General features: G+C 43.8%; 1 protein-coding gene across 1 annotated transcript; it reads right to left on the minus strand.

The window, feature by feature from the left end:
* Positions 1 to 1352: 1352 nt before the first annotated feature.
* On the minus strand, positions 1353 to 21374 carry LOC110518677 (E3 ubiquitin-protein ligase TRIM16-like). The gene is made up of 6 exons (XM_036972221.2): positions 20697 to 21374; positions 19866 to 19961; positions 11360 to 11593; positions 2957 to 3116; positions 2772 to 2831; positions 1353 to 2538 (listed from the first exon to the last, which is right to left on the minus strand). Exons 1-6 carry the CDS (start codon positions 21276 to 21278, stop codon positions 2012 to 2014), a joined length of 1659 nt encoding a protein of 552 aa, XP_036828116.2. The 5' UTR covers positions 21279 to 21374; the 3' UTR covers positions 1353 to 2011.
* Positions 21375 to 26420: the final 5046 nt, after the last annotated feature.

Raw genomic sequence — 26420 nt, forward strand, 5'->3', positions numbered from 1 at the left:
CCAGTCAGCCAGGGGCCGCCAGTGCCGCCAGTCAGCCAGGGGCCGCCAGTGCCGCCAGTCAGCCAGGGGCCGCCAGTGCCGCCAGTCAGCCAGGGGCCGCCCAAGCAGCTGCCCCTCTGTCCCGAGCAGCTGCCCCTCCTCTGTCCCGAGCAGCTGCCCCTCCTCTGTCCCGAGCTGCTGCCGCCCCTCTGTCCCGAGCTGCTGCCGCCCCTCTGTCCCGAGCTGCTGCCGCCCCTCTGTCCATAGGGATTTACTGCCCCCTGCTGGACACTGGAGCACACTGCAGTCCCTTTCAGGTCCACAGGGTTTTACTGCCCCCTGCTGGAGACTGGAGCACACTGCAGTTCCTTTCAGGTCCATAGGGTTTTACTGCCCCCTGCTGGAGACTGGAGCACACTGCAGCCCCTTTCAGGTCCATAGGGTTTTACTGTCCCCTGTTGGAGACTGGAGCACACTGCAGTCCCGTTCAGGTCCATAGGGTTTTACTGCCCCCTGCTGTAGACTGGAGCACACTGCAGTCCCTTTCAGGTCCATATGGTTTTACTGCCCCCTGCTGGAGACTGGAGCACACTGCAGTCCCTTTCAGGTCCATATGGTTTTACTGCCCCCTGCTGGAGACTGGAGTACACTGCAGTCTCTTTCAGGTCCGTAGAACCATAGTAAAGACCAGTATGGACTATCAATACAGGTACTGTATGTAGAACCATAGTAAAGACCAGTATGGAATATCAATACAGGTACTGTATGTAGAACCATAGTAAAGAACATTATGGAATATCAATACAGGTACTGTATGTAGAACCATAGTAAAGACCAGTATGGACTATCAATACAGATACTGTATGTAGAACCATAGTAAAGACAAGTATGGACTATCAATACAGGTACTGTATGTAGAACCATAGTAAAGACCAGTATGGACTATCAATACAAAGTGACCATTTAGAATGAGGCCCAATTCAATGAGAGGAAGTCTTAACCGAACCGTGGGATGACAGACAGGAAGTGGGGGGTGGAGATCTAATATATTGTTGTGCCAAACACTAAAGCATGATATTGTAATCAATCTGCACCCTATTCCCTACGTAGAACACTACTTTAGATCTGGTCAGGAGCACCATAGTGCACTACATAGGGAATAGGGAACCATTTGGAACAGAGACAGTAATTCCCCTGAACATCTTCCTCTTCCTCATCTGGTTTCTTGAACAGCCCTTCACTCCTCCCCTCTTCCTCCCCTCCTCCCTTTTCATTCTATTCTATCAGCCACACCACTAGCTCACCTCCACACAATACATTTACAAGTTAAAGACACACCTTGGAATAAATAACAAAGGAAAACTATTACTAGATGAAGTTGAGTGTTTTTTATTATTTCCCATCACCATAAATCATATTTAATCACTGAACAGTAGCAGACCTAACTTCATCTGTTCCTGACTCTGGATAGTGGATTAAAAAGACCATCAATCTCCAATGATATTAAAGTACTATTCTGAACATTACTGATATACTGAGTGGCAAGTCAAGATATCTGCTGGTTTTATTGTTTGGTCAACACCACCACCTGCTGGACAGGTATAATGTTGCTGGACTGAGCCGTATGGGAGGATGAAAGATGACACATTTAGGGCCGGTTTCCTGGACATTTACATTGAACATACTGTTTAGTCCAGGACTAGGATTAATCTGTGTCTGGGAAACCAGACCATATAGTTTAGTAGAAAGTAAGTGATACCAGCTTGTAGTGGGCTGACTAGTCCTGATTTGTCCTTTAGTTCCTGGACCATTTTCCATGCAGCTCCAGGTGACAGAGAACACATCAATTAGGACCGAGCCAACACGCTGATCAATGATACTGAGGAGAATTACATAGAGACAGAAAACCAACTGAGAAAACATATCAATGTTTCTGAATGACAACCAATATACATCAACACCAGACATCATGATTCATGGAAATGTACAAGATTAAAACATTGTATTGAATTTTAATTAATAATAAATCAGTTTACAGTTTAACCAGCTCCACAGTACCATAGAAAAATGGAAAATATCCAATCCCAAACCCAGGATAGAGGGGCTGAGTGAATGTGGTCTGGACTCTGTGGAGGAGGGTCATTGTGTCAGAGACACTGTAGAAGGACAGAGTACCTGCCTTGTGATCCAGGTACACTCCTACTCTGGAGGACTGAGGGCCTGATACTTTAGTCACAACATTATTGTGTCTGAACCAATAACCACCTCTATAGTACTCTAAATTCCATGACTTGTTATTGTGTCCAAATCCACTATCTGTCCCTGTTCTGCTGATGTCTTTATATGAGACTGCTGTAACAACATTACCACTCCACTCCACCTCCCAGTAACAGCGTCCAGACAGACCCTCTCTACACAGAACATGGTACTGGTTGGTGAATCTGTCTGGATGACAAGGATATGGTTGGACTTGTTCTTTATAGGTCACCTTTCTGTTCCCTTCAGACAGAGAGAGGTGTGTGTGTGCTGTGTTTGGGTCCAGTGTGAGCTGACAGGAATCTGGGAGAATTGCAGAGAGACCAATGAGGGGAGTCAGAACAATAAGTTTAGTCAGATACTGTATCTACCCTGTCTTTGATTAGAGCACAGCAGAGATCAAATCAGAGAAATATGAGGAGTCAGATAGATACCCAGTCTTTGATTAGATCTACTATTGCTATATATTTCTAGAGGGATTGTTAGGAGTGTCAGTAAAAAGAGACTGTTAGTTACTTCACAATATAGAGACTCACATTGTAACAACTGTTCTCTGGTCTTGGGCTCTGGAGGCAGTACAACATCCACTATATTCACTACAGACACACAAACACATTGACAGAGAGAGGGAATGTTATCATCAGACCATATTCCAAATGTATATGACTAGTAGGGAACTTTCAATGGTCTAAAGTTTATGTTCTTATTGTTTTCAACACACCTGTAGTGGAGATCTTGGTCCATTCTCCTTTAAGGAAGTCTTCTAGTTTCTCTCTCAGTTCAGACACAGTCTTACTCACATCTCCAAAGTACTGAAGAGGACGGACAACGATGCTGGGTAAGTCTGAAGATGCACTGATACTGGAGAGAGACTGATAACTCTGGAGAGAGAGAGAGAGACTGATAACTCTGGAGAGAGAGAGAGAGAGAGAGAGAGACATAACTCTGGAGAGAGAGAGACTGATAACTCTGGAGAGAGAGAGAGAGACTGATAACTCGGGAGAGAGAGAGAGAGACTGATAATTCTGGAGAGAGAGAGAGAGAGAGACTGATAACTATGGAGAGAGAGACAGTGACAGAGAGAGGGAGACATAGAGAGAGAGAGATCAGAGCTTGATAACTCTGGAGAGAGACAGAGAGAGAGAGAGAGAGAGAGAGACTGATAACTCTGGAGAGAGAGAGAGAGAGAGAGACAGAGAGAGACAGAGACAGAGACAGAGAGAGAGTGAGCGAGAGAGAGAGAGAGAGAGAGAAAGAGAGAGACAGAGATAGAGACAAAGAAAGAGAGAGAGTGAGAGACAGAGACAGACAGAGGGAGACAGAGAGAGAGACAGAGAGAGAGAGAGAGAGAGAGAGAGAGGGGGAGAGAGAGGGACGAACAGAGAGAGAGAGGGACGAACAGAGAGAGGGACGGACAGAGAGAGAGAGAGAGACGGACAGAGAGAGGGAAAGGGACGGACAGAGAGAGAGAGAGAGACGGACAGAGAGAGAGAGAGGGACGGAAACAGAGAAGGACAAAGAGGGACGGACAGAGAGAGAGAGAAGGGAACAGAGAAGGACAAAGAGGGACAGAGACAGAAGGACAGAGACAAAGAGACAGAGGGAGAGAGAGGGACAGACAGAGAGAGAGATAGGGACGGACAGAGTGAGAGAGAGGAACGGACAGAGTGAGAGAGAGGGACGGACAGAATGAGAGAGAGGAACGGATAGAGTGAGAGAGAGGAACGGACCGAGTAAACGAGAGGGAGAGAGACGGAAACAGAGAAGGACAAAGAGGGACGGACAGAGAGAGAGAGAAGGGAACAGAGAAGGACAGAGACAGAAGGACAGAGACAAAGAGACAGAGGGAGAGAGAGGGACGGACAGAGAGAGAGAGAGGGACGGACAGAGTGAGAGAGAGGGACGGACAGAGTGAGAGAGAGGGACGGACAGAATGAGAGAGAGGAACGGATAGAGTGAGAGAGAGGAACGGACAGAGTAAAAGAGAGGGAGAGAGACGGACAGAGAGAGAGGGGAACGGACAGAGAGAGAGAGAGGGAAGGACAGAGAGAGAGAGAGGGACGGACAGAGAGAGAGAGGGACGGACAGAGAGAGAGAGAGGGACGGACAGAGAGAGAGAGGGACGGACAGAGAGAGAGAGAGAGAGGGAAGGACAGAGAGAGGGGGGCGGACACGGGAGAGAGAGAGAGGGACGGACAGAGAGAGAGAGAGAGGGACAGACAGAGAGAGGGAGAGAGGGACAGACAGAGAGAGAGAGAGAGGGACGGACAGAGAGAGGGAGGTACGGACAGAGAGAGAGGGGGACGGACAGAGAGAGAGAGAGGGAAGGACAGAGAGAGAGAGAGGGACGGACAGAGAGAGAGAGAGGGGGACGGACAGAGCTGAGTGAGTAATGTTTAGTCTGAAACGATATTTTATTTCCAAAAGCCAAGAAGAAAAATACACAACATTACTTTATAAGGACTGAATTCTAACATAATTCTATCAAGCTTGATACAGCTTCAACTAGCACTGACGTGTCAAGTGAGAGTTGTCAAAGCCCATTAGTCCAACAATGGCAGGAGAGTCACACAGTCTACCCCAACCAAATGGAGAGGCCTTAGAAGCTCCCTCCCGCTGTTCAGAGGTAATTAAAATACAGTACCCTTTGCATGTAAAGAATGATAAGGCAAGAAAAGATTACAAAATGAAGCTCCTTATGGAAAATCAAGAGACACTTTTTGCTGACTATTACAAAAATGGGAATATCAGCAACCTTATCTTCCACACAAACCATCCCCTGGCATGGCACAGTGCTATATTAGCACACTACCCCTTTGTTAAGAGAGGGGGGGTTAACGAGGGGTGGAAACTCAGAATACTTGATAACGAGGACTCTGAGTCAGGTAATATAAATATCTATAAGTCCGGAACAGTAATGGTACAGGGTAACCCCAAACAGTTTCAGCTGGACTTTCACCTAATCAAAGAATTAGCCCAGCAGGAGAAGCTCTCCCTTGATAAAGATACCCCCACCCCGAGCGGGTCAGACCAGACCTCTTCATTATGTAACCCCACAGACGAGCAACCCCCAGCGGAGAGTCAACCTCCCAGCACAGATTACTACTCCCTCATTGAAATGAAGGACAAATTCACCCAGCTGGAGGTAAGACAGGTGGAGCTGGAACAGCAGGTGATTACACTTCAGTCAGCACAGACCCAGACAACAGTCCAGCACAACAACACCCCCTTAACCAGACCCGAAGAGCTGGAGGTGGACAGAGACATATCTGCACTCTGGACAGTGGTGAGACAACTACAACAGGAGAAAGAGGAGAAGAACAGAGCACTCGAGGAGAGGATCAGACTGCTTGTGCAGGAGAGGTTGAGGGGGATGGAGGAGAGGGTGAGGGGGACGGAGGAGAGGTTGAGGGGGACGGCGTGTGACAGAGAACAACCCACTAGAGAGGTGGCCACCCCCACAGAGAAGCCAGCAGAACAGCCCACCTCAGCACCTGACAAAAGTCTCAACACCACAGCAGAACAGTCCACACCAGACCCTGACCATAGAGTAGACATCACAGCAGAACAGACAAATGAAGAACCACAAGCCCAGCGGCTCTCACCCCCTCTGAGCACCCCCCTGTCAGCCACCCTGATAGCCCTTCTGACAACCCCCTCACACCCACTGAGGACAAACACAACACACAGATTGTACTACTTATGGACTCAAATGGGAAATATATAGAAGAAAAAAAACTTTTTCCCAAACACAGTGTGTCTAAACTCTGGTGTCCAAACACCCAGCGCGCCCTCGACCTTCTGTCTGAGGCCAAACTAGGCTCACCCAGCCACATAATAATACACACAGGCACAAACGACCTGAGAGCACAGCAGGAAAGGGTGGCCACAGCACTGAAGGGAGTGATTGAAAAGGCTTCTTCTACTTTCCCCAACGCACAAGTGGTTATCTCCACCCTGCTACCACGAAAAGACTTCCACCCTGCCACAATACAGCGGGTAAACGCAAGTATTTCCCGTGACTGTGCCTCAAAACCAAATGTTTTCCTGGCCCACCACTCCACCCTGGACTGGAACAGCTTCTATGACCAGGTCCACCACTCCACCCTGGACTTGAACAGCCTCTATGACCAGGTCCACCTCTACAAGGCAGCAGTGCCCACCTTTGCCCGGACTCTAAAGGACATCGCTCTCAAACGTATCCCCAACACTTCACACAGGAGCAACAGATCAATAGACACCCCACCCAGACCAGCGAGACACCCTCCCAGACCTGCAGGAACCCCCCCCCCCCCCCTGGACCTACACATAGAGGACCCACGCCAAGAGGAATTACATCCAGACCACAGTACACCCAGACACATCCACACCCCCACCCCAACCAATCAACACCCCCCCACGTCAACCATGCCCACACCCCATTTAGGCCCCCTCAGATCAGACCTATGCCACTCCTGCCCACCCCATGCACCCCTCCCCCGCAAAGAGGGCCTCAACATGGAAGCCACACATGCGCCCAGGTAGTGAGCGGGCAAACAGTCCCAACCCCCACTCTCACACTCGCCCAAGCCAATAGCATGTACCAGATGCTCAGCAGGCTCTGCTCACACTTACTGGCCTGAGGCCAAACCACGACCAACAACACTGGACACTCTATGGAACAAAAAGCCTTCACTATATCATCCTGGAATATCCAAGGCCTGAGGTCATCTGCCTTTGGCCTAAAAAGCAGAAACTCGGACTTCATCAAAGAAATCGGTAATACAGACATTGTCATCCTGCAAGAAACCTGGTATAGAGGAGACGGACCCACTGTTTGCCCTCTAGGTTACAGAGAGCTGGTAGTCCCATCCACCAAACAACCAGGTGTGAAACAGGGAAGGGACTCAGGGGGTATGCTAATTTGATATAGAGCAGACCTAACTCACTCCATTAAATTCATCAAAACAGGAACATTCTACATTTGGCTAGAAATTCAAAAGGAAATTATCCTAACAGAGAAAAATGTCCTCCTGTGTGCTACCTATATCCCCCCACTAGAATCCCCATATTTTAATGAAGACAGCTTCTCCATCCTGGAGGGGGAACTCAATCATTTCCAGGCCCAGGGACATGTACTAGTCTGTGGCGACCTAAATGCCAGAACCGGACAAGAACCTGACACCCTCAGCACACAGGGGGACAAACACCTGCCTGGAGGTGACAGCATTCCCTCCCACATATGCCCCCCTAGGCACAACTATGACAATATAAACAACAAAAACGGGTCACAACTCCTGCAGCTCTGTCGCACGCTGGGTATATACATAGTCAACGGAAGGCTTCGAGGGGACTCCTATGGTAGGTACACCTATACCTCATCTCTTGGCAGTAGTACTGTAGACTACTTTATCACTGACCTCAACCCAGAGTCTCTCAGAGCGTTCACAGTCAGCCCACTGACACCCTATCAGACCACAGCAAAATCACAGTCTACTTAAACAGAGCAATACTCAATCATGAGGCATCAAAGCCAAAGGAACTGAGTAAAATTAAGAAATGCTATAGATGGAAGGACTGCAGTTTGGAAACCTACCAAAAAACAATTAGGCAACAACAAATTCAATCCCTTTTAGACAATTTCCTGGGTAAAACGTTCCGCTGTAATAGTGAAGGTGTAAACTTGGCAGTAGAAAATCTTAACAGTATATTTGACCTCTCAGCTTCCCTATCAAATCTAAGAATCTCAAATAGAAAACCGAAGAAAATTAACAATAATGACAAATGGTTTGATGAAGAATGCAAAAAATCTAAGAAAGAAATTGAGAAACCTGTCCAACCAAAAACATAGAGACCCGGAAAACCTGAGTCTACGCCTTCACTATGGTGAATCACTAAAACAATACAGAAATACACTACGGAAAAAGAAGGAACAGCATGTCAGAAACCAGCTCATTGTAATTGAAGAATCCATAGACTCTAACCACTTCTGGGAAAATTGGAAAACACTAAACAAACAACAACATGAAGAATTATCTATCCAAAATGGAGATGTATGGGTAAAACACTTCTCCAATCTTTTTGGCTCTATAACAAAGAATAAAGAGCAAAAACTTATACATGATCAAAAACAGATCTTAGAATCAACTATTAAAGACTATCAGAACCCACTGGATTCTCCAAATACATTGAATGAGTTACAGGACAAAATAAAAACCCTCCAACCCAAAAAGGCCTGTGGTGTTGATGGTATCCTCAATGAAATGATCAAATATACAGACAACAAATTCCAATTGGCTATACTAAAACTCTTTAACATCATACTTAGCTCTGGCATCTTCCCCAATATTTGGAACCAAGGACTGATCACCCCAATCCACAAAAGTGGAGACAAATTTGACCCCAATAACTACCGTGGAACATGTGTCAACAGTAACCTTGGGAAAATCCTCTGCATTATCATTAACAGCAGACTTGTACATTTCCTCAATGAAAACAATGTACTGAGCAAATGTCAAATTGGCTTTTTACCAAATTACCGTACAACAGACCATGTATTCACCCTGCACACCCTAATTGACAACCAAACAAACCAAAACAAAGGCAAAGTCTTCTCATGCTTTGTTGATTTCAAAAAAGCCTTTGACTCAATTTGGCATGAGAGTCTGCTATACAAACTGATGGAAAGTGGTGTTGGGGGTGAAACATACGACATTATAAAATCCATGTACACAAGCAACAAGTGTGCGGTTAAAATTGGCAAAAAACACACACATTTCTTCACACAGGGTCGTGGGGTTAGACAGGGATGCAGCTTAAGCCAAACCTTCTTCAACATATATATCAACGAATTGGCGCGGGCACTAGAAAAGTCTGCAGCACCCGGCCTCCCCCTGCTAGAATCCGAAGTCAAATGTCTGCTGTTTGCTGATGATCTGGTGCTTCTGTCACCAACCAAGGAGGGCCTACAGCAGCACCTAGATCTTATGCACATATTCTGTCAGACCTGGGCCCTTACAGTAAATCTCAGTAAGACCAAAATAATGGTGTTCCAAAAAAGGTCCAGTCACCAGGACCACATTTACAAATTCCATCTAGACACTGTTGCCCTAGAGCACACAAAAAACTATACATACCTTGGCCTAAACATCAGCGCCACAGGTAACTTTCACAAAGCTGTGAACGATCTGAGAGACAAGGCAAGAAGGGCATTCTATGCCATCAAAAGGAACATCAATTTCAACATACCAATTAGGATTTGGCTAAAAATACTTGAATCAGTCATAGAGCCCATTGCCCTTCATGGTTGTGAGGTCTGGGGTCCGCTCACCAACCAAGACTTCCCAAAATGGGACAAACACCAAATTGAGACTCTGCACGCAGAATTCTGCAAAAATATCATCCGTGTACAACGTAGAACACCAAATAATGCATGCAGAGCAGAATTAGGCCGATACCCACTAATTATCAAAATCCAGAAAAGAGCCGTTAAATTCTATAACCACCTAAAAGGAAGCGATTCCCAAACCTTCCATAACAAAGCCATCACCTACAGAGAGATGAACCTGGAGAAGAGTCCCCTAAGCAAGCTGGTCCAGGGGCTCTGTTCACAAACACAAACACACCCTACAGAGCCCCAGGACAGCAGCGCAATTAGACCCAACCAAATCATGAAAAAACAAAAAGATAATTACTTGACACATTGGAAAGAATTAACAAAAAAACAGAGCAAACTATAATGCTATTTGGCCCTACACAGAGAGTACACAGCGGCGGAATACCTGACCACTGTGACTGACCCAAAATTAAGGAAAGCTTTGACTATGTACAGACTCAGTGAGCATAGCCTTGCTATTGAGAAAGGCCGCCGTAGGCAGACTTGGCTCTCAAGAGAAGACAGGCTATGTGCTCACTGCCCAAAAAATGAGGTGGAAACTGAGCTGCACTTCATAACCTCCTGCCCAATGTATGACCATATTAGAGAGACATATTTCTCTCAGATTACACAGATCCACAAAGAATTCGAAAACAAATCCAATTTTGAAAAACTCTCATATATACTGGGTGAAATTCCACAGTGTGCCATCACAGCAGCAAGATTTGTGACCTGTTGCCACGAGAAAAGGGCAACCAGTGAAGAACAAACACCATTGAAAAAATACAACCCATATTTAGGCTTATTTATTTTATCTTGTGTCCTTTAACCATTTGTACATTGTTAAAACACTGTATGTATATAATATGACATTTGTAATGTCTTTATTGTATTGACACTTCTGTATGTGTAATGTTTACTGTTCATTTTTATTGTTTTTCACTTTATATATTCACTTTATATATTATCTACCTCACTTGCTTTTTCAATGTTAACACGTTTCCCATGCCAATAAACCCTTGAATTGAATTGAAAAATTGAGAGGGATGGACAGAGAGAGAGAGAGAGAGGTACGGACAGAGAGAGGGAGGGACGGACAGAGAGAGAGAGAGAGAGACAGACAGAGAGAGAGGGACTGACAGAGAGAGGGAGAGACCGACAGAGAGAGAGAGGGGGACGGACAGAGAGAGAGAGAGAGAGGGACGCACAGAGAGAGAGGGACAAACGGAGAGAGAGAGAGAGAGAGAGAGAGAGGGACGGACGGACAGAGAGAGAGAGGGACGGACAGAGAGAGAGAGGGACGGACAGAGAGAGAGAGAGAGGAACAGACAGAGAGAGAGAGAGAGGGACGGACAGAGATAGAGAGAGGGACAGACAGAGAGAGAGAGAGGGACGAACAGAGAGAGAGAGAGAGGGACGGACAGAGAGAGAGAGAGGGACGGACAGAGAGAGAGGGACGGACAGAGAGAGAGGGATGGACGGACAGAGAGAGGGATGGACAGAGAGAGAGAGGGAGGCAGAGACAGATAGAGAGACGGATGGACAGAGAGAGTGACAGAGAGAGGGAGAGACAGGGACGGGCAGAGAGAGAGGGACGGACAGACAGAGAGAGAGACAGGGACGGACAGAGAGAGGGAGAGAGAGAGGGGCAGACAGACAGAGAGAGAGGGACGGTCAGACAGAGAGACAGACAGGACAACATAATGATTGAGATTAATAGTTTCTCAATCAGTTAATTTCATATCACATGTAACGAGACAGTTTAGTTACCTGGAGGAAATGGATGTGATCCTCTGTGTGTGAGAGCTGCTCCAGCTCAGTGCTTCTCTTCCTCAGTTCAGCTATCTCCTGCTTCAGTTGCTCCAGGAGTCCTTCAGCTTGACTCACTTGAGCCTTCACTTGGGCTCTGATCAGCTCCTTCACCTCAGAGCTCCTTCTCTCAATGGAGCGGATCAGCTCAGTAAAGATCTGATCACTGTCCTCCACTGCTGCCTGTGCAGAGCGCTGGAGAGAGAGAGAGAGAGAGTATAGAGCAGACCTAACTCACTCCATTAAATTAATCAAAACAGGAACATTCTACATTTGGCTAGATATTCAAAAGGAAATTATCCTAACAGATAAAAATGTCCTCCTGTGTGCTACCTATATCCACCCACTAGAATCCCCATACTTTAATGAAGACAGCTTCTCCATCCTGGAGGGGGAAATCAGTCATTTCCAGGCCCAGGGACATGTACTAGTCTGTGGCGACCTAAATGCCAGAACCGGACAAGAACCTGACACCCTCAGCACACAGGGGGACAAACACCTGCCTGGAGGTGACAGCATTCCATCCCACATATGCCCCCCTAGGCATGACTATGACAACATTACCAACAAAAACGGGTCACAACTCCTGCAGCTCTGTCGCACGCTGGGTATGTACATAGTCAATGGTAGGCTTCAAGGGGACTCCTATGGTAGGTACACCTATACCTCATCTCTTGGCAGTAGTACTGTAGACTACTTTATCACTGACCTCAACCCAGAGTCTCTCAGAGCGTTCACAGTCAGCCCACTGACACCCCTATCAAACCACGGCAAAATCACAGTACTTAAACAGAGCAATACTCAATCATGAGGCATCAAAGCCAAAGGAACTGAGTAATATTAAGAAATGTTATAGATGGAAGAAATGCAGTTTGGAAACCTACCAAAAAACAATTAGGCAACAACAAATTAAATCCCTTTTAGACAATTTCCTGGGTAAAACGTTCCGCTGTAATAGTGAAGGTGTAAACTTGGCAGTAGAAAATCTTAGCAGTATATTTGACGTCTCAGCTTCCCTATCAAATCTAAAAATCTCAAATAGATAACCGAAGAAAATGAACAATAATGACAAATGGTTTGATGAAGAATGCAAAAATCTAAGAAAGAAATTGAGAAACCTGTCCAACCAAAAACATAGAGACCCGGAAAACCTGAGTCTATGCCTTCACTATGGTGAATCACTAAAACAATACAGAAATACACTACGGAAAAAGAAGGAACAGCATGTCAGAAATGATCTCAATGTAATTGAAGAATCCATAGACTCTAACCACTTCTGGGAAAATTGGAAAACAGTAAACAAACAACAACACAAAGAATTATCTATCAAAAATGGAGATGTATGGGTTAACCACTTCTCCAATCTTTTTGGCTCTATAACAAAGAATAAAGAGCAAAAACATATACATGATCAAATACAGATCTTAGAATCATCTATTAAAGACTACCAGAACCCACTGGATTCTCCAATTACATTGAATGAGTTACAGGACAAAATAAAAACCCTCCAACCCAAAAAGGCCTGTGGTGTTGATGGTATCCTCAATGAAATGATCAAATATACAGACAACAAATTCCAATTGGCTATACTAAAACTCTTTAACATCATCCTTAGCTCTGGCATCTTCCCCAATATTTGGAACCAAGGACTGATCACCCCAATCCACAAAAGTGGAGACAAATTTGACCCCAATAACTACCGTGGAATATGCGTCAACACTAACCTTGGGAAAATCCTCTGCATTATTATTAACAGCAGACTCGTACATTTCCTCAATGAAATAAATGTACTGAGCAAATGTCAAATTGGCTTTTTACCAAATTACCGTACAACAGACCATGTATTCACCCTGCACATCCTAATTGACAACCAAACAAACCAAAACAAAGGCAAAGTCTTCTCATGCTTTGTTGATTTCAAAAAAGCCTTTGACTCAATTTGGCATGAGGGTCTGCTATACAAACTGATGGAAAGTGGTGTTGGGGGTAAAACATACAACATTATAAAATCCATGAACACAAACAACAAGTGTGCGCTTAAAATTGGCCAAAAACACATTTCTTCACACAGGGCCGTGGGGTGAGACAGGGATGCAGCTTAAGCCCCACCCTCTTCAACATATATATCAACGAATTGGCGCGGGCACTAGAAAATTCTGCAGCACCTCACCCTACTAGAATCCGAAGTCAAATGTCTGCTGTTTGCTGATGATCTGGTGCTTCTGTCACCAACCAAGGAGGGCCTACAGCAGCACCTAGATCTTATGCACATATTCTGTCAGACCTGGGCCCTGACAGTAAATCTCAGTAAGACCAAAATAATGGTGTTCCAAAAAAGGTCCAGTCACCAGGACCACAAATACAAATTCCATCTAGACACTGTTGCCCTAGAGCACACAAAAAACTATACATACCTTGGCCTAAACATCAGCGCCACAGGTAACTTCCACAAAGCTGTGAACGATCTGAGAGACAAGGCAAGAAGGGCATTCTATGCCATCAAAAGGAACATCAATTTATACATACCAATTAGGATTTGGCTAAAAATACTTGAATCAGTCATAGAGCCCATTGCCCTTTATGGTTGTGAGGTCTGGGGTCCGCTCACCAACCAAGACTTCACAAAATGGGACAAACACCAAATTGAGACTCTGCACGCAGAATTCTGCAAAAATATCCTCCGTGTACAACGTAGAACACCAAATAATGAATGCAGAGCAGAATTAGGCCGATACCCACTAATTATCAAAATCCAGAAAAGAGCCGTTAAATTCTACAACCACCTAAAAGGAAGTGATTCATAAACCTTCCATAACAAAGCCATCACCTACAGAGAGATGAACCTGGAGAAGAGTCCCCTAAGCAAGCTGGTCCTGGGGCTCTGTTCACAAACACAAACACACCCTACAGAGCCCCAGGACAACAGCACAATTAGACCCAACCAAATCATGAGAAAACAAACAGATAATTACTTGACACATTGGAAAGAATTAACAAAAAAACAGAGCAAACTAGAATGCTACTTGGCCCTAAACAGAGAGTACACAGCGGCAGAATACCTGACCACTGTGACTGACCCAAAATTAAGGAAAGCTTTGACTATGTACAGACTCAGTGAGCATAGCCTTGCTATTGAGAAAGGCCGCCGTAGGCAGACTTGGCTCTCAAGAGAAGACAGGCTATGTGCTCACTGCCCACAAAATGAGGTGGAAACTGAACTGCACTTCCTAACCTCCTGCCCAATGTATGACCATATTAGAGAGACATATTTCCCTCAGATTACACAGATCCACAAAGAATTCGAAAACAAATCCAATTTTGAAAAACTCCCATATCTACTGGGTGAAATTCCACAGTGTGCCATCACAGCAGCAAGATTTGTGACCTGTTGCCACGAGAAAAGGGCAACCAGTGAAGAACACACACCATTGTAAATACAACCCATATTTATGCTTATTTATTTTATCTTGTGTCCTTTAACCATTTGTACATTGTTAAAACACTGTATATATATATATAATATGACATTTGTAATGTCTTTACTGTTTTGAAACCTCTGTATGTGTAATGTTTACTGTTAATTTTTGTTGTTTTTCACTTTATATATTCACTTTGTATGTTGTCTACCTCACTTGCTTTGGCAATGTTAACACATGTTTCCCATGCCAATAAAGCCCTTGAATTGAATTGAATTGAGAGAGAGAGAGAGAGACTGAGAGAGAGAGAGAGACAGAGAGAGGGGGACAGTAGTTTCTGCACCACATTGAGTCAGATATCTGCCACCCTGCTCTCCAGGTCCACCAGGCCTTGTCCCCCCTCTCGACAGACAGGTACAGAACACCTCTTGGTCCTGCTCTACTCTCCTCTCTCCTGGACAGACAGGTACAGAACACCTCTTGGTATATCATATATATATATATATATATATATATATATATATACAGTGTCTTGCGAAAGTATTCGGCCCCCTTGAACTTTGCGACCTTTTGCCACATTTCAGGCTTCAAACATAAAGATATAAAACTGTCTTTTTTTGTGAAGAATCAACAACAAATGGGACACAATCATGAAGTGGAACGACATTTATTGGATATTTCAAACTTTTTTAACTTCTTGAGCATACTTGACACGCAGACGTCCCAAGTATGCCCCTGGAAATGCAAATGCGCTACGCTAAATGCTAAATGTACTCGTTACAACTCAATCTTTGATCAAAATTCACAAGCAGGGTATTGAATTAAAGCTACACTCGTTGTGAACCTAGCCAGCAAGTCAGATTTTTAAAATGCATGAGAAGCTATTATCTGATAGCATGCACCCCCCAAAATGCCAGCACGACACGTAAACAACAGATTTTGCGGTAGCCGGCGCTACCCAAAACGCAGAAATAAAATATAAAACATTCATTACCTTTGACGAGCTTCTTTCTTGGCACTCCTATATGCCCCATAAACATCACTATTGGGTCTTTTTTTCGTTTAAATCGGTCCATATATACCCAAAATAGCTTTCTATGGAAGCTGTGTAATTCAGAAAAAAATCATCGTTTTTAAACGCTGCGTAATTTTTTTAAATTAAAAAAGTCGACGATAAACTTTCACAAAACACTTCGAAATCCTTTTGTAATCCAACTTTAGGTATTAGTAAACGTTTATAATCTATCAAAATGATTACAGGGCGATGTCTTTTCAATAGGTCTTCACTTGCAAAAACAATGGCTTCTAATATCTCCCTCAACTGCATCCGGGTGAAGACTGGGAAACTGGAGGTCAGATAGAAGGATTTTCCAACAATTAATTCAATTGAAAATTAGGACAATGGCGCCATCGTGCGGAATTTGTATGAATTTCAGGCAGATCGCCATTAAATTCTGTTCTCTTTTAATAACTGGTGGAAGTGACTTATGGAAAATATTTTTAGCTTTCAGAGAGCAGTTTTTCTTGCGTTTTTCAATGAAACACACGATCTGTTATAGTCACAGCCGTGATTTAACCAGTTTTATAAACTTCAGAGTGTTTTCTATCCACACATACTAATCATATGCATATACTATATTCCTGGCATGAGTAGCAGGACGCTGAAAAGTTGCGCGATTTTTAACAGAATTTTCGAAAAAGGAAGGGGTAGAAGTAAGAGGTTTTAACAAAGCAAAAACTGAAAAATTGGGCGTGCAAAATTATTCAGCCCCCTTAAGTTAATACTTTGTAGCGCCACCTTTTGCTGTGATTACAGCTGTAAGTCGCTTGGGGTATGTCTCTATCAGTTTTGCACATCGAGAGACTGAAATTTTTTCCCATTCCTTCTTGCAAAACAGCTCGAGCTCAGTGAGGTTGGATGGAGAGCATTTGTGAACAGCAGTTTTCAGTTCTTTCCACAGATTCTCGATTGGATTCAGGTCTGGACTTTGACTTGGCCATTCTAACACCTGGATATGTTTATTTTTGAACCATTCCATTGTAGATTTTGCTTTATGTTTTGGATCATTGTCTTGTTGGAAGACAAATCTCCGTCCCAGTCTCAGGTCTTTTGCAGACTCCATCATTCTTCCAGAATGTTCCTGTATTTGGCTCCATCCATCTTCCCATCAATTTTAACCATCTTCCCTGTCCCTGCTGAAGAAAAGCAGGCCCAAACCATGATGCTGCCACCACCATGTTTGACAGTGGGGATGGTGTGTTCAGCTGTGTTGCTTTTACGCCAAACATAACGTTTTGCATTGTTGCCAAAAAGTTCAATTTTGGTTTCATCTGACCAGAGCACCTTCTTCCACATGTTTGGTGTGTCTCCCAGGTGGCTTGTGGCAAACTTTAAACTACACTTTTTATGGATATCTTTAAGAAATGGCTTTCTTCTTGCCACTCTTCCATAAAGGCTAGATTTGTGCAATATACGACTGATTGTTGTCCTATGGACAGAGTCTCCCACCTCAGCTGTAGATCTCTGCAGTTCATCCAGAGTGATCATGGGCCTCTTGGCTGCATCTCTGATCAGTCTTCTCCTTGTATGAGCTGAAAGTTTAGAGGGACGGCCAGGTCTTGGTAGATTTGCAGTGGTCTGATACTCCTTCCATTTCAATATTATCGCTTGCACAGTGCTCCTTGGGATGTTTAAAGCTTGGGAAATATTTTTGTATCCAAATCCGGCTTTAAACTTCTTCACAACAGTATCTCGGACTTGCCTGGTGTGTTCCTTGTTCTTCATGATGCTCTCTGTGCTTTTAACGGACCTCTGAGACTATCACGGTGCAGGTGCATTTATACGGAGACATGATTACACACAGGTGGATTGTATTTATCATCATTAGTCATTTAGGTCAACATTGGATCATTCAGAGATCCTCACTGAACTTCTGGAAAGAGTTTGCTGCACTAAAAGTAAAGGGGCTGAATAATTTTGCACGCCCAATTATTCAGTTTTTGATTTGTTAAAAAAGTTTGAAATATCCAATAAATGTCGTTCCACTTCATGATTGTGTCCCACTTGTTGTTGATTCTTCACAAAAAAAGACAGTTTTATATCTTTATGTTTGAAGCCTGAAATGTAGCAAAAGGTCGCAAAGTTCAAGGGGGCCGAATACTTTCGCAAGGCACTGTATATATCATATCATCATTCAGGAAGTTATGCACAACAAGCATATCTTTGGGAGGACGTCCAGCCTCTCTTTTCCGGGCAAGAAAGTTTCTGTCAACCAACATGTCTTCTGTTTTGACATCCATACCGTAGTTCTTGGTAAACTCAGTTCAGCATGATGTATCTAGGAAGTTGTTTGAGTTTTATTTTAGTTTTACTATTGAGAGTTCCCTCTATTTGTGCTTTCACTAGATTCATCATTGGCACGGAAAGAGAGTCCCTGTCTTCCTAACATCGATGTGACCACAACAATTCTCCTCAGATACTCCCTTCTCTCTGCAATATCACCAGCATGGTCAGATGTTAAAATTTGAGCAATGTTCCCATGATTGATAGTTTCCTGGTAGCTTTGCCACAACACTGTCTCTGTGTGTCTGTGTCATCTCATGTTTGACAAAGGTAAACTAAGATTTTTTCCAAATGTTGCAGCCATTACTGACAAAATAATCAAATGTAATGTTTTTACCAAAAACTCTACATGGAAAGCAGAAAGCTGTGATCAATTAAATACAAAGTTAACTAGATATTATCTGTGTCATTTATAGCCTGGCACAGATAGTAAAACTACATTAAATACAACGTTATCTAGATATTATCTAGATATTATCTGTGTCATTTATAGCCTGGCACAGATAGTAAAACTACTGTAGCGACCCGCACAGACAGCTGTGTGTTATGTGTTCGGCTATTATTTGGTTGTGTTGTACTTACCAGTTCCCAGTGTTCGCGGGGTCCGACATGCCAATCAACCTGCTATCTGCCAATCACAGGAATGCCTGGGATGTTCTGATGCCGGGCATCCTGGTGGTTGGCGGAGTGGCGTGGAGGGGGCGGGGCATTGGAAGTTAAGGTTTAGCCTTTGTTCTCTCTCTTACATCTGGGCTTCACAAGAGAAGGTCCCGATTGGCTTGTGGGGTATCTTTCATTTATTTGGCGTGACCTAAGGCCAAACAGTAGCCTGTGTAAAGTTGGTAATAAACCGTCAACTCAATCCTCTGTCTGGACAATTGTTCCTTTATGATCTAGTCAGGTCATTACACTACAGGCAGCCTCACATAAAAACCTATTGATTAACAAAGCTTTGATTATGACCAAAGTCTATAGTAGTGTAGGTTGACGGAGAGAAAATAAATCACAGAGAAAATATATTGACTGATATATCGAATTGTTTAGGGAAGCTTTAGCTTTGGCTTTAATATATTCTGAAAATACTTGAAAACCAAAAGAGAAAAGAATAGTAGCCCTCCTCAGGAACCACAAAACCCTCACAGACGAACTTCTTCTTCTATGATATAATGGAGGTCCTAAAAACCAACATTAAAGGTGCATGGCGCCACCTACTGTGCTGGAGTGCGTTCAATCACGGGTTACACCACTCTAAATCCTCCAACCTAACTCAGAATTTCTGAGAAAATAAAAGAGTCCTACTAACTTCTAATAGACCCTCCCCCATCCCCCAAATCCCTTCCAAGTGTAATGTTTACTGTTCATTTCTGATTGTTTATTTCACTTTTGTTTATTGTCTATTTCACTTGCTTTGGCAATGTAAACATACATTTCCATGCCAATAAAGCCCTATGAATTTAATTCAATTGAGAGAGAGACATTTCCATTTTAATGTACAGGGGACATGAGTCAGTCATGGTTACTCATGGTTATGTGATGAGGCAGCCCAGTGGTTACATGAACCAGTCTATTCGCTGAAAGGTGTCCAGACAGGCTGTTCCCAACAGTGGGGTCAGTGCGATTGGATAGGGGCCCCTCTCTCTCTCTCTCTCTCTCTCTGACTGGAGGAGAGAAGTGAAATGGTGTGTCTCCTCTGATCAACAACACTCACCTTGAAAGACTCCACAGCCTGTTGAAGCTCCTTCAGCTCCTTCTCTCTCTCCTGGAATCTCTGCTGGACCTTCTTCTGACTCATCCCCAGCTGCCTCTGTGGAGAATCACTCTTCAATGAGCTACCAAGCTTTATTAGTCCAGTAGATCAATAGTATAGTAATGTGACATAGGACCCATAGAGAGGAAGGTCTACAATCCCGAGGAAGTCCCTTTACAATATGATATTATGTTGCTATGTGAATGATTATAGTTTTTATGGTAGGCCTACATGTATCAAAGCGTTGAGACTGAACTTTGGACTCATAAAAGGCCATTCAGAATGATAATAGTGTTTGACTTTAGAAAATGGTGATACATTTGGAGAATCTGGGTTAACATATCTATATACTCAAGGTTTGTGTTCATACAAGTTGAATTTTTTATTTTTTTATTTCACCTTTATTTAACCAGGTAGGCTAGTTGATAACAAGTTCTCATTTGCAACTGCGACCTGGCCAAGATAAAGCATAGCAGTATGAGCAGACAACACAGAGTTACACATGGAGTAAACAATTAACAAGTCAATAACACAGTAGAAAACAAAGGGGGAGTCTATATACAATGTGTGCAAAAGGCATGAGGAGGTAGGCGAATGATAATAGTGTTTGACTTTAGAAAATGGTGATACATTTGTAACAAACTCAATATACTCAATGTTTGTGTTCATATTTGTGGATCCATTTCATATTGTAGATAATATAATGATCTCATATTCAAACAGTCTTAGTTCCTACTGTATCTTTAATTCTTAGTTTATCAGACAGTCACCAACAAGTTGTTCTGGTCTTACCTGTTTCTCAGTCCTCTCTGCTGCAGCTGACACTGTATCATGGCCTTTATGTTCATCTATTGTACACAGATAACAGATACACTGCTGATCGGTACGACAGTACACCTCCAGCAGTTTGTCATGATGAGAGCAGATCTTCTCCTGTAGTTGTGCCGTGGCTTTGACCAGCTTGTGCTTCTTCAAAGCAGGAGATTCATAGTGAGATTGGAGGTGAGTCTCACAGTAAGAGGCCAGACACACCAGACAGGACATGAGGGCTTTCTGCTTTCTGGTCCCAGTGCAGACATCACACGCCACATCTCCAGGTCCAGCATAGCACAGAGCAGGAGGGGTAGCAGCCTGGAGTCCTGTCTTCTTCCGTTTCTCCACCACTTCAGCCAGCACAATGTTTCTCTTCAGAACAGGCCTTGGGATAAAGGTCTGTCTGCACTGTGGACAGCTGTAGACACCTTTCAGATCATCCTGATCCCAGCTTTCTTTAATACAGCCCATACAGTAACTGTGTCCACAGGCAGTAGTCACCGGATCCTTCAGTAGATCCAGACAGATGGAGCAACAGAACAGTTCCTGATTCTCTGCCATTTTGGTGCTCTCTCCCGTAGGTTAAGCAGTGGCAGTGTGAAAGATTACTTTCTGTTTCATGGAACTCTACACCAGAGGACAGGGAGTGGCTTCCTCCTGGACTCTGTTCCCTGTATGTAGAGGGGGAGTGGCTTCCTACTGGACTGGGTTCTCTGTATGTAGAGGGGGAGTGGCTTCCTACTGGACTGTGTTCTCCGTATGTAGAGGCGGAGTGGCTTCCTCCTGGACTGTGTTCTCTGTATGTAGAGGGGGAGTGGCTTCCTACTGGACTGGGTTCTCTGTATGTAGAGGGGGAGTGGCTTCCTACTGGACTGGGTTCTCTGTATGTAGAGGGGGAGTGACTTCCTACTGGACTGTGTTCTCTGTATGTAGAGGCGGAGTGGCTTCCTCCTGGACTGTGTTCTCTGTATGTAGAGGGGGAGTGGCTTCCTACTGGACTGTGTTCTCTGTATGTAGAGGGGGAGTGGCTTTCTACTGGACTGTGTTCTCTGTATGAAGAGGGGGAGTGGCTTCCTCCTGGACTGTGTTCTCTGTATGTAGAGGGGGAGTGGCTTCCTACTGGACTGTGTTCTCTGTATGTAGAGGCGGAGTGGCTTCCTCCTGGACTGTGTTCTCTGTATGTAGAGGGGGTGTGGTTTCTTTGATAAGGAAGTGTGACAGAGTGTTGGGTCGTTGGCAGAGATAGTTATTATTTATGTTATATGTATTTGAAATACGTATTTTAAATACTTCTCAGTATTTTGTTATTTGAATTACACTGGGCTGAACAATACTCCAATTTATTTATTTTTTTATTTTCAAAATACATATTTTTCTTGACCATTTTTTGTAGCAGTTCATGTCTTGTAGCCCCTCTTTAACCCTTTACTGGAATCAGAAGTCTGGTTTGATAAGAGTGTCTGCTAAATTAACTAAATATACATGTAAAAATGTTGATAAATACTTTGTTGACGGAAAATGTATTTGATACAATTGTAATATATTGTTGTCTCACTTAGCTGTCTTAATATGAATGCACTAAACAAAGCGTCTATTCAAATCAAATCAAATCTAATTTTATTTCTAATGAGCTCCTCCCCAAAACAAGACCAATAATACTACCCAGTGTGCTTTGCAGTTTATTTGGTATGTTCATTTTCACATATAGATTTGAGTCATTTAGCTTCTCCAGAGTGACTTGCTCAACTAAGGTAGATAACAACATACAGAATCACTGTCAAGTAGCAAGAAAAAAGGGGTTTTTAACCATTACTGAGAATCTTGTTGCTCTTTGGGCTAAATGTTTGCAAGTGTATTTTTGTTTAAAATAAAGTATGTTACATTTCATGAATATGTTACAAAATGCAGGTGTTGTTTATTTTGATACATTGATCTTTACGGTATCTTGTATCTATATTTTGAAATAGTATTTTTTTCATTTTCGCTCCAACCTGGTAGTAGAATACTCTATGAGGTAGTGGCTGGGTTGGAGACCCACCAACCGCATGGTGCCTCACCAAACGAGTTGACTGCAGCAAGGTGTACTGCTTAACTAGGATGTGGTCCTAATTGGAGAGTGGCTTTAGGGTGAGTACACTTCCAACAGCAGGACTTCCCTTCAACATGTTACAGAAGATAATGTGGAGACAGAGATGGGCAGTATTTCTGTTATATGTATTTGAAATACATATTTAACCCTCCTGCTGTGTTCTGGTTGACTTGGACCGATTTGCAAGTTTTCTCTCTGAAAAATGTAGTTAATATAATCTGATTGTCATAAGGTTCCATGATTTTGTCCACACAGGGCATCTAAACACACAAAAAACACGTTGATGATTTTCATGAAATATTGGGTGTTTTATTTAACTTTTGTACACCTGTGGTGTTCCCGCTCAAAAATGTAATTACAAATGAAGACTATAACTAGTGTATAACATTTTGTTCAGGCACATGCCCATTCATCAGATGGACACACTTCCTCTCCCAGACCCCCACATGGATGTGTGTTTGAGCACACACACACCCTATTCCCCTTGGCTTCAATGTCAACCCCCACAGGAACCTTTCCCCAATAGAATCTCTCCCCCAAGGGAACCACACCTGTTGGCATTCTCACAAACAATCGCAACATTGTTTCAATAATATATAGAACTTTTCTTGCAGCTGTGGAATATCCCAAGCCCTGGTAAACGATGTGCTCCGGGACATGTTAAATCATTTTGTGTTTGTCTACCTCGACGATGTCCTGTTTTTTTCCCTGCCCAATAACACGTCCTCCATGTTCGACAAGTCCTTCAGCGCCTCCTGGAGAACCAGTTATTTGTGAAAGCGGAGAAATGCGAGTTCTACCGTTCTACCCTCTCCTTTCTGGGATATGTCATCGCTGAAGGAAATGTCCAGATGGACCCGGAAAAGATGAAAGCAGTAGTGGATTTGCCCCAACCTACGTCCAGGGTGCAGCTACAACATTTCATGGGGTTTGCCCATTTCTACCGGTGTTTCATTCGAGGCTACAGCACTCTGGCAGCCCCACTCTTGGCACTCACCTCTCCCAATCTACTGTTCATATGGTTCCCAGCGGTTGACAGAGCCTTTGTGGACCTGAAGCATCAATTCACTACAGCCCTCAACCTCGTCCATCCGGACCCGTCCCGTCAGTTTGTGGTCGAGGTCGATGCTTCTGACGTTGGAGTGGGGGCTATCCTGTCGCAGCGATCCATCCAGGACATAAAGCTCCATCCCTGTGCCTTCCTGTCCTATCGTCTCAACTCTGCAGAAAGAAACTACGACCAACCGAGAACTCCTGGTGGTCAAGATGACACTGGAGGAGTGGAGACACTGGCTGGAGGGAGCAGAACATCTATTTTTGGTTTGGACCGATCACAAGAATTTGGAATATCTCCGAATATAACAGCACCATGTCAGAGTCAAGCAGAGTTTCATCAAACAAGTTTTTGTCCAGTACACATTCCTGGGCTGTCCCGATGTCCCTGTTATTGTTACTGATGATTTGCTCAGAGAAGCCCAAACAACTTGTCCTGATTTGCCAAAACAGGAACAGTGAGATCCAGTGTCTATTATAAATGGTCCTCTTTCATTTCCCCCACACTGTGAACTCACATGCCCCAACTGCCCACAGGTCCAGCGTTGAGTGTTGTTCCAGTCAGGAAGGGCCATGGCGGGCCCACCTCCTCTTCCTGTCCATGTCTGTTGGTCACCATAATGCTTAGTGGTGAAAAGCACATACCCTGCAGCCACCAGGTTCACAGGTGTGACTGATGTGACTGTGGGGGATCTGCAGGCTGTGGTTGTGGTGAGCCTGTAGAAACAATGCAGCCATCATATTGTGAGTAAAACCACCACTTCCTTTCTCGATCTGTGAAAGCTGGGCCTTCCTCAGTGCAGTTTCTAGTCCTCCTTTCACACTCTTCTATCTCCCTCTGGTATTGTCTTTACCTTTTCCGTGGCTTGTCTGACCTCTTTTAGCTCTTTACTTTCATCCACATCATCTGTCTCCATTGTCTCTTTCATCTTATCAGCAATCAGCACCTGCAGATCTTCTATCAACTTCCTCTTCTCTTTTCATAATGTTTCAACTTGTTATTTTCCAGTCGTCCTTCTTCTCTCTTTCTTTCTTCCCTTTCTCTCTGGTCTCTGTATAGGTCACCCATGGATGGTAACACTGTATATTCCTTTTACTTCTTCAGTAGTTAGTTTGTTTTCAACGTTTGATTGATGACCCTGTGTACAGATGACATGTACATGTCCAAATATGGGCATCCGTCCAGGACGTCCTGTTCCTGTGGTCACGTGTTAGAGGGTGTGTTATTTTATATCTATATTGTGTCTATTCCTTTGAAGTTGTCATGCTGATTGATGTCTAGCGACCTGGTTGAACTGGGGGGGTTCTGTGTTTGAACTTTTGAAAGAGAATGGCCCCACACCCCTCAGTTTTATTGCCCTTATGGTTGCTATCTATGAAGCAGGAATGTGTGTGTGTGTGTGTGTGTGTATATGTGTGTCTGTGTCTGTGTCTGTGTCTGTGTGTGTGTGTGTGTGTGTGTGTGTGTGTGTGTGTGTGTGTGTGTGTGTTAGAAACAAGGTCCCTAGGCATTGTGTCCATTTCAAGCTTTCAACAACAATAAAACAGCCATCTAAATAATGTTTCTCAGGTAATTTCATATTTCAGTTTAGGGGAAGCGGTAATTTCATATTTCAGTTTAGGGGAAGAGGTCATTTCATATTTCAGTTTAGGGGAAGAGGTAATTTCATATTTCGGATTAGGGGAAGAGGTCATTTCATATTTCGGTTTAGGGGGGGTTATTAACTTTATGGAAAACAATATTCACACTATGTGGATTATAAACATGTACATACATAGAGAAACAACACATCAAGATCTAACAGGGATAAGTGGGGATTCATAGTACAACAGGAGTCTTCTGTAACATGTACATACATAGAGAGCCAACACATCAAGATCTAACAGGGATGAGTGGGGATTCATAGTACAACAGGAGTCTTCTGTAACATGTACATACATAGAGAGCCAACACATCAAGATCTAACAGGGTTGAGTGGGGATTCATAGTACAACAGGAGGCTTCTGTAACCTGCAATACGTGATAAATATGTTTTGCATACATCCACGACTGAATGGTTTCACAAACTCCCTTAAAGGTTTTGTAAGAAAGTTGTAACAGGCCTCATTCAACAGTCTAGAGATGAACCTAGAGACACCAAAACATCAACGTTTAGAGCAGCTTGGAGATTATTACCCATGTAAGGGGGAGCAAAGAGCTGATTTACCCAACTCTGTACAAACCCCGATGAACATGTACCCATTATAAAACAAAACGGTCTACGGTTTGGGGCCGTTATTATTGTGAGCACCCTGTGGTGCATTAAAAGAGCACAGCCTTGCGCTCTCTGTCTCCTGCGTCTGACTCCACACCCACGACACCCGGAGCATTACAACTTCGTACCAGCTCCTTCCTGGCCTCCAGAGAAAAACAAGCATGATGCCAGTAATGTACATCATACCAGCTCCTTCCTGGCCTCCAGAGAAAAACAAGCCTGATGTCGGTAATAATAAACTATTTTCAGCTTGAGCTTCCTGATCAAGTTCTCCACATGAACAGTGAAGCTCAGCTTGTCATCAAC

The sequence above is a fragment of the Oncorhynchus mykiss genome, chromosome 4 (assembly GCF_057628025.1).
Source record: "Oncorhynchus mykiss isolate SJ-2025 chromosome 4, ASM5762802v1, whole genome shotgun sequence".
Lineage (NCBI taxonomy): Eukaryota > Metazoa > Chordata > Actinopteri > Salmoniformes > Salmonidae > Oncorhynchus > Oncorhynchus mykiss.

What these genes read in the sequence shown, in the direction of transcription:
- LOC110518677 (XM_036972221.2), bottom strand. Translation starts at nt 21,278, where the DNA reads ATGGCAGAGAATCAGGAACTGTTCTGTTGCTCCATCTGTCTGGATCTA. An exon ending in AGGCTGTGGAGTCTTTCAAG is followed by an intron (nt 11,594 to 19,865) that starts GTGAGTGTTGTT and finishes CTCTCTCTCCAG; the next exon opens with CGCTCTGCACAGGCAGCAGT. An exon ending in GACCAAGATCTCCACTACAG is followed by an intron (nt 2,832 to 2,956) that starts GTGTGTTGAAAA and finishes GTGTGTCTGTAG; the next exon opens with TGAATATAGTGGATGTTGTA.